Below are 9,227 nucleotides of genomic sequence, written 5' to 3'. Positions count from 1 at the left end.
AGTTCATTACTTCTGATTGTGAGAAAAGTATTAAGCAAATATGTAAATAGATATGCAATTAAAACATATGCAGTTTATATGATTATCATCGCATGAGAAGCAGATATTTTTTTAATCCTTAATGTGTCACACTTTGTAAGTGTTCTTAATTTGAGAAAATTGAATTGTACCTGTATATAAACATTAAATCACATAAAGAACTCTATTTGTATCAAGTTTCGCTTTGTGTACAAGCTGCTATTCATTCAGGTGACACTAGAGAAGTTTGGCAAATGTGTCCATTTTCTCTAGTCTTTTTTCATGCAAAATAATGTAATTCTAAACTTCAGTTTATTCTAAATCTAATCTAAATTGTATTAGTGCTCAGTAGTGTCGTGAGTCAAGCAACGTTTTTATTAACAACAAACAAAGTAACTGTATTTAGAAATCTGCAGTAATGGCTAAAACTTGCACGGCTAATTTCATATGACCACATCACAGTCTCCAACTTTTCTTTTCCTTTTTTCCTCGATTCCCCATTCTTTGCTTGATCATGTTTCCTACCCTTGAAAACTTCTTGTGCGTGCAACTGCAGTCCATTCCCTCTTGGACATATCTGGTTTCATCTAAAACAGTGCTCATTGTTCCCTGTCACGATATTTATCGCTTTTACAAAACAATATGTCTGTTGTAATACACCGGGGATTACACTGCATTTATAAGGTGCATTTATGAGGCACTTGATGAGGAGCACAAGCAGGCTAGTGCTACTGCAGGGGACTGTGCTTTGCTGCAGCTCACAAGCTACTCTACGGATCGGAACGGCACTCATTGACCATGGTGCTGATGACTGCAAAGCTAGTGGAGCGGAGTGCACTTTTTGTCTCCTTCGCGGGCTTAGTCATCACGACAGTGTTCACCTTTCTGCCGCTGTGGAAGACGCTCAATGCGGAACTGAATGAAATGGAGAACTGGTACGAGGGGCTGTGGCATACCTGCATTTTTCAGGATGAAGTTGGCCTGCAGTGTAAAGCTTTCGACAATTTCCTCGCCCTGCCCTCTGATGTCATGGTGTCCAGGATCCTTATGTTCTTCTCCATCATAACTGGGCTCCTCAGCTTGATTGTGGCCTTCTTTGGCTTGGAGGGGATCAACCTGGGAGAAGGCAAGGAGGACCTCAAGAAGAAGCTCATGGTGCTGGGAGGGGTGCTTTCCTGGGTGTCTGGTATTACCACGCTGTTCCCGGTCTCCATGGTGGCTTATGTGACCGTGGTGGAGTTCTGGGATGACAATGTGCCTGATATTGTTCCCCGGTGGGAGTTTGGGGAGGGTCTCTTCGCAGGCTGGTTCTCAGGGCTGTTCCTCGTTATCGGAGGATCCTTTCTCTTCGTGGCGGTGTGCATGAGGAAGCACTGCCCTCCTCGGACCCCCTCCTCCAGTACAGGACCCTTAAAGACACCACAATACTTAAAGACAGAGGTGTTATAGCTTTTTAGCCTTTTTGCTTTTGGTAACATCTGTGGACATTCAATATGTGCCTTAATGTAGCTAAGGAAAATGTTCCTACAGGGGATTTGTTGATGGGGAAATTGCAAGAAAAAAGTAACTAGACTGGTTGAAGATTTTCAACTTATTATGTTCCTGACACATATTTGTAGAGTTTAAATTATCTTTTTCTTTAAACCACAAATTCACCTCTATCTCCAGTGGATTGCTCTTGCTTTGTGGGAAATGTAGCATGAAGGACCTCTAGGTTGAATTATACTGTACTTAGCCGAACTAATTGAATGTAAAATAATAGCTTGTGTTATCCTGCTGCCTGATTGATTTTTATCTGTTGTACACTCTGCTTTCCACCTGTTCTTTACCATTGCATTGTTACATCATTCCAAGGATGTATTTTGTATGCAAACTAGAAGTACTGAGTGTCTTGATTACAGTTACCAAGTTGGAAACATAAGATTATTTTTTAACCAGGAAAATCTGATTATTTTCATTATTATTACCATGGTGATTATGCATATAGGATAGTTGTATCAAATGTTTAGATGACCATACAGTATGAATATTTAGCATGCACTATTGACCATACTAAAGGTAGAATGTCAGATTATTCAGCGGTTCTCTATTCAGAACAGTCAACTTAGTATTTCTGATGCCAAACAGTCAATGAATATTGGATGGTGTATTTGCAGTGCTCAGTAATCCAGGGCTCAATGAATGCAGTATTCAGACAATACCTGCCTGCAGATTAAGATGCCTTCCTTTATTTGGCTGGATTCCTTCAAGTCTCATTGTCATGTTTAATTTTTCAAGGCAATTTTGTTAACACTTTAATAAAGGACATACTGTTTCATGAAAGAGAAGTTTCATATCCTTTGTGTCTGTTACAGTATATCCAGTATGATGTTAAGTATCTCTTTAAATACGTTGTTGCAAGCTTACATTTTGACCAGTCTGTTAAGGCTTTTGAACGTATTCTTGTAACTATGATGAAAATGATAACGTTCGTAAATAATGACAGCTTTTGTGTCATCCCTATTAGTTTGGTTGAGGGCCCTCACGTGGCAGTCTGGTTTGTGAAGGGAACATTTTCCACGTGTATGGAAGTTAGACCCAAAGGGCTGTAATTTCATCTGCTAGATGGGAACAAATGGTTTAAAACTGTATTATTCTCAGCATTTTCCATTATTATTGTTTATAACTATCTAAGCTAAAGGAAAATTTTAAATGAAACCCTATTGGGTATTTCAGGTGAAGGTAATGAAATTACACCTGTTTTATTTATGGCAGGTCAGGCAGTACTCTTGTCTGAGAACCAAAAGTCAAAAACTGTTTAGACGTAGATTAACTTTCTTACAAAATGCTGGATATTGCTATATATTGTCTGTTTATAAACATTTTATATATACTGTGTTTTCTAATGCCATTTCTTACAAAGCCAACCCTATTTTGGACTGCTTCTGTCATGCTAATTTAAAAAATGCATCAACCTTCCAGTGTATGAAAAGCCTGGTGGATGAAACATAGCCACCAAAGCCTGTCTTTAATAACAGAAGTTTGGATTTGTTTGGATGTCCGGAAAGATCTACGTACATTTTAAAACACTGTACTAATAACAGCAGTAAACAACAGTAAGAGAGTAAAAAAGGCTACACAGTGCACTTTTCAACTGAGCCACATATTGTAAGTGAAGTTATGCATTTATCTACCCAAATCTTGCCTTGACTAACCATGACTAATACAAATCTGTACTCTACTCTGGGTACTCTGGATAACTCAGTAAAGGTAAATAACATCAGAAGGCAATTGTATGAAATTTCAGCTGCAGTGCCAGTGTAAAGAGTAATGTTGGCAATTGAATATGAAATGTATTTTTACTCATAATTCTTACTTTACCCCACACACCCCACCCCACATACAAAGATGTGTACATTTGACCTTTACGATCTGGGAAACCGAGACCTTAATACTTATTTTGGCACAGTGACACAGCACTACTTAGGAGAGATTAAGCCGCAGACTGGTGGAAGGAAAGAACAAATGAAAAACCATCAGAACACATGAATGTATAGGGTTGTCTCCAGCGATCCATTGTTGCCTCTGGTGGAATGGAAGGATGGGATCAGAACTAATGTAGCAATTGGAGAAAATCAGGGTCCGTTTTGTATTGCTTCATTCATGCTTAGCAGTCCTGTCTAAATCGAATGAAGTGTGGACCAACAAAATGTTATGAGTCTCTGTTATAACCTTTATCAGGATGTCTTGAATGGCGACTGTCCGAGTATATGATTTTGTTCTCCAAGAGCTGGTGAAATATTTGATTAGGCACACATTTCAACTGGCAGTGTTGCACATAAATAAGGGCTCTACATTTTTGGAGAGCTTTATATCTGACAAATGGCTGTGCCTTTGTAAGTACCTGTGGCTAATTAAAAGAAACTGAGTGATGTATGAATGATGCAACTTGTGCTGCCTGCCCCCCCATCCCCCCTGTGCCAAAGTCCTTGGAGGGAGATGATCTGTCATCTCGCAGATCTGTCAGTCACATATTAAAATTATGTTTTTTAATTAACCTCTTTTGTTGATTTGCAGGCTCACAGGGCTTTATCTGATTCCAATAACAGGTCATCTTTCCGTGTCTGTGATGGTCCATATGACCTGTAGAGGGCGCACGGAACAGCAGGCTTGGTGTGTAACCATTGTTCTGCTGGGTTAGAACCTACTGAAGTCTGCAAATCAGTTTCTTCCAGGGATCCCTTTAAGTGCATCATATGTTGAAAGCTTACCGGTTTCAATCTTAACAGCATGCATTCTTGAAAGTAGTGTCACATGTGCTGTGTAAGTGAAGTGCAAACCAAACATGCCATACAAAACTTACACACACTAATTCATGCTACGGAAACACCCACTAAGTGAAACACAGTGCTACCTGAGGTGCAGTTTAAGCTGAAAGAGGGTCATGGGTCTCAACGTGTGACCACAAATGTCCACAGCTTCAATGCTTTCCAGAATCTAGTCATCTCAGTCAAGAGGAAACATTGCCTGCTTGTCTTCTATTTTGTGTCCATGGTCTGACTCAAGCATAATTTGAAAGAGAGCCTTTCTGCACCAGCAGGCTCAATTAATGGGAAACTGAATCTCCACATCTTTGATTATCTCACTCTAAAGTAGCCCTCGCCGCAGCCAGCCAGCCCGAGGAGTCTGGGAATTGATAAGCCTGCTCCTTCACCGTTCATATGCGCCAGGGTTCATAAAAGAAAATGTGTGTTTTTTAAACCAATGGGGACAAAAATCAGAGAAGCCAGCAGAGAAGGGGACTGCTTCTGTGCCCGTGGCATTAAACAGGATGGAAGTGCTCACAAATTGTATGCACTATTACAGATCTGACGCTCTGGGTTCCTAATTTAACTCAGCAGGGTTTATGGTTTATGCCTATCATGTTTATTGGGTTAAAGAAAAAGAACTTGAATTTAGTACACTCTAATAATATCCTTTTCAGTGCCATACAAACTGCTCCCCTAAGTCTTGTGGTAATGTGACTCTCCTAACATGCACAATCTAAAGACAGTTCTGGCAGGTTTCACAATTCCTAAACACACTCTGAAAGTAAGATCTACTGAGTTTATCTGCTCTAGTGACTCCATTAAAGTTCCTTAAGGGTCTATAGGCTTTCTTTAATGCACATATTAAATCCTGATTCATTCCATTGTCAGCCTTGATGGTATCTAAAGAAGGCAGGGTGTGTTGCTAGTGTTTCATTGAATAGTTCAATTCGAATTTGAGAAGGACTGCCAGAAAACTAGAGTATTCCCACATATACCGCAGCACATTGTTCACTGCAAATAATGGAAATATTTTAATCTCATTTTGAACAAACAAGAAACAAATATACATCCTGAAACTTTGCCTAACACATAAACCACAGTGGTAATGCAATACCGCTGTGAAATCAGCTGACATAGGATGACATCTTTTATTGCCAGATAAGATTTCGTATCTGCTTGTTAAAGAATAAATGATTGAAGAACTTAAAAATACTGCAGGCAATGCTATACATTTCAACAAACTTTTCAGAGAAACCATCCAGGAATTTATAGAAATCTCTCTACACACTGTGGCACATATTTCTATTAACAAGTCTTTCTAATAACATGAATGTTTACCTCTGCAAAAGCATGAAAAAGCTACCCAGTATAATGTGAACAATTAATTAATTTAAAATATGTATACACATCATCACAATCAGCCTGTATCAATCCACCGCTGGATGAAGGCCTCCCCAAGATGTTTCCACTTATTTTGGTCTATAGCTCCCCCTTTCCATGTCACACCTGCAAAGGTTATCATTTAATCTTCCCATCTCTTATGTGGTCTTATTTTAGGTATTTTTTCATCTGTTGGGATCTATTCAATTGCTTCCATCGTTCATCTTTGAAATTTGTCTGGGCCATTGACATTTTAACATTTTCACCCTTTCAATTATGTCACGTATTTTGGTTTGTTCTCGGGTCCATTTATTTCCGTCGCCCGCAGTTTTGCGTTTAGTGACCCTCTGTCACATCCATAAGTGAGGACTGGTACTATGCACCGATCAAATACTTTTTTCTTCAGGCAAATGGATAGATTTCCTCGTAACAGCGACATGTTTCTTCCCATTTTCACTCTTCTTTTTATTTCTTCTGAATTATCTCCATCTGCACTGATTTGTTGTTCAAGGTAGACAACTTTCACTTTTTTAAGTGTCTGTTGATCTACTTCACAAAGCTGTTAAACATTACATTGGTTTTTACTCAAGTTAATTTTTAGTCCAGTTTTCTTCCTTGCATGAGTATTTGTTTAGCATTTATTCAGAAAAAATAAATAAAATCAAACTTTATTATATCCTTAGGGTACACAGTTAGTAATTTACATACAGAACATGATGTCTCTATATTGATGAACACATGTTGTTGAATGCTGTACTTCAGGTAACAGTTACAGAATCTCCTGAGTGTTTAGTTGGTCTTTCTTGAGTAATGGATTCCTTCTTGTACCCTACCATACAGGCCAGATTTGTGCAGTGCTTGGGACATTGTTGTCACATGAACACTTTGCAAAGTTGCCATTGGTCTCTTGGTAGCCTCTCTGATCAGCAGCCTTCTTCTTGCTTGGGCACACATTTTATTTTTAGAGATGACCTGATCTAGGCAGGGTCTAGGTGGTGCCTCATCTCAACTGTGCTCCAATTGATATTCAAGGCCTTTGATAGTTTTTTTTATACTTGTGCTTTATGAATACCCCAGGTCTCCGAATAAAGGTATATGCGTGGCGTATATTACCCCCAGGTCACTTGATGAACCTACAGATGGGTGACAAATTAAAGGAAAAACCAACATAAAGTGTCTCAGTAAGGTGTTGGGCACCACGAGCCGCCAGAACCGCTTCAATGCTCTTGGCACAGATTCTACGAGTCTCTGGACTCTACTGGAGGGATGAACACCATTCTTCCAAAAGATATTCCCTCATTTGGGGTTTTGATGATGGTGGTGGAGAGTGCTGTCTAACACGTCGGTCCAAAATCTCCCATAGGTGTTCAATTGGGTTGAGATCTGGTGACTGTGAAGGCCATAGCATATGATTCACATCATTTTCATACTCATCACACCATTCAGTGACCCTCGTGCCCTGTGGATGGGGGCATTGTCATCCTGGAAGAGACCACTCCCATCAGGATAGAAATGTTTCACCATAGGATAAAGGTGATCACTCAGAATAACTGTGTAATGACTTGCAGTGACCCTTCCCTCTAAGGGGACAAGTGGACCCAAACCATGCCAGGAAAATGCCCCCCACAGCATAACAGAGCCTCCGGACCCCCTCACTGTAGGGGTCAAGCAGTCAGGCCTGTACCGTTCTCTTGGTGTTGCCACACATGCACTCACCCACTTGTCGAGAACACTAGCCAGTTCAGCAGTCTTTGAGGTCAACTGGGCCTGCTCAGCATTTTTATACACACCACAGAGTATGACAGGATGTTACTTGGGTTCATGTAGTGTACATGTATTGGTTTATCGAGAGACCTGGGGTATCCGAGATCTCAAGTTCTGAAAACTCCAATGAGTGAAATTTTGTTTGAGTTTTCAAAACACAAGGGGGGGAGGTTAATGAAGATTAATGCAGAGGTGTCCTGTGCACAAGACATTAGTAAGTGAACATGTGAGAGTGAGAGTCACTCCTGAGACATGAGTCTCATAACCTAAGCGTGAGACTTGAGGTCTCTGTGGTATTAAAGTGATCATGATTACACTAGTGTATTATTACAGAACAATCTGTGCAAAAAGAAATACAACACAATCCCTAACTATTCCATTTGGCTCAGATTTTGCATCTGTATAATAAGTAAACATAGATATAATGGAGAAATGGAGACCGAATTGACCCTTCCAGTGTTTGGATCTGAAGTAATCAGGAGTCGCTGTAATGTAGTAAAATGACAGCCACATTATTAAGGGTATAATAGAGATCTTAATAACACAGTAGTATATAATTACCAGAAAAAAACAGTGAACAAAGAAACACAATTGAATCCCTACTATCCCTTTGTTAATTATGATTATTATTATTATTTATTTCTGGGCAGATGCCTGTATCCAGGGCAACTTACAGGTTACACGAGCTTTACAAAAGTGCAGCAATACAATGCAATACAAAAATCAAATGAAGCATTAATACAAAGTACATTATAAGAACTACAAAAGTGCAGGAGTACAGTTAATAAAAAATACAAAGCATACATCTTAGATCAAAGAGGTGACAAGTGAGCTTTGTGAAGTAGATCAACAGACACTTAAAAAAGTGAAAGTTGTCAACCTTGAACAACAAATCAGTGCAGATGGAGATAATTCAAGATACGAGAGAGAGGGAGGTGGCATAGGAGAAATGTATGTGCACATTGACCTAGATTTCACGTCTCTATAAACTCGCTTAACTCAGAATCAAACCTGATAATATATTTGTCATCAATTCTTAGGTATTTTGAGTCATGACCCGAGATCTGAGATCCCAATGAAATGTCATTTGTGTGTATGTTTACGCAAGATGTGTTGCTGTCTTGAGGGCAACATCCCACTTTGTAGAGTCCCTGAGAACAGACGTTCTCTCATTTGCAGGAAACAAGTGTGCAGTTATTTATATCATGTTTCTTAAGTCCCAGCAAATCTGCAATAAGCTGCTCATTACAGAATATCCTACAAGAATTTTGTATAACAAGAGGATTTTATTTAGTAAACTTCTTTGTGATCTCTCCAAAAAATAAAACTGCACTTGTTGTTATACCTCTCTGACCTCTACTACCAGTACTTGTTCTGGTGGTTGTCTTCAGGTATTAGATGGCCCATTACATAGCAATAAAGATCATTATTTATTGAAGATCCATAAAATGACCTTTAAATGCTTAAAATATGATCCCACATAGAGAGAGAGAGAGAGAGAGAGAGAGAGAGAGATGCACTTAAGTCGTAAACAATTCAGACTATGCAGCTGACAAAAATGTAAAGAATGGGAATTTTACAGATTTTTACACCACTGTCAGAACAGTAGAGTCTGCATGGAAACCGAGTGGAGAGATCAAAGTATCTCTGCTGCAAACCTGGTGTGCGGATCTCTGAAAAATATGCAAAGCACTATAATGCTGCAAAAATCCCCAGAACAAGGCAGAAATAGACCTCAAAAGGATCCAGTCAAAATAAAACGTTTGTGTTCACCTA

At 39.3% G+C, this 9,227-nt stretch overlaps 1 protein-coding gene across 1 annotated transcript; it reads left to right on the top strand.

Moving 5' to 3' along the window:
* Window positions 1–739: 739 nt before the first annotated feature.
* On the top strand, window positions 740–2,308 carry cldn26 (claudin 26). Its single transcript, XM_066689295.1, has one exon. The coding sequence runs from the start codon at window positions 817–819 to the stop codon at window positions 1,465–1,467; it is 651 nt and encodes a 216-aa protein (XP_066545392.1). The 5' UTR covers window positions 740–816; the 3' UTR covers window positions 1,468–2,308.
* The last annotated feature ends 6,919 nt before the right edge of the window (window positions 2,309–9,227 follow it).

This window comes from Amia ocellicauda, chromosome 17 (genome assembly GCF_036373705.1).
Source record: "Amia ocellicauda isolate fAmiCal2 chromosome 17, fAmiCal2.hap1, whole genome shotgun sequence".
Lineage (NCBI taxonomy): Eukaryota > Metazoa > Chordata > Actinopteri > Amiiformes > Amiidae > Amia > Amia ocellicauda.
This window is presented reverse-complemented; position numbering and strand designations above follow the sequence as displayed.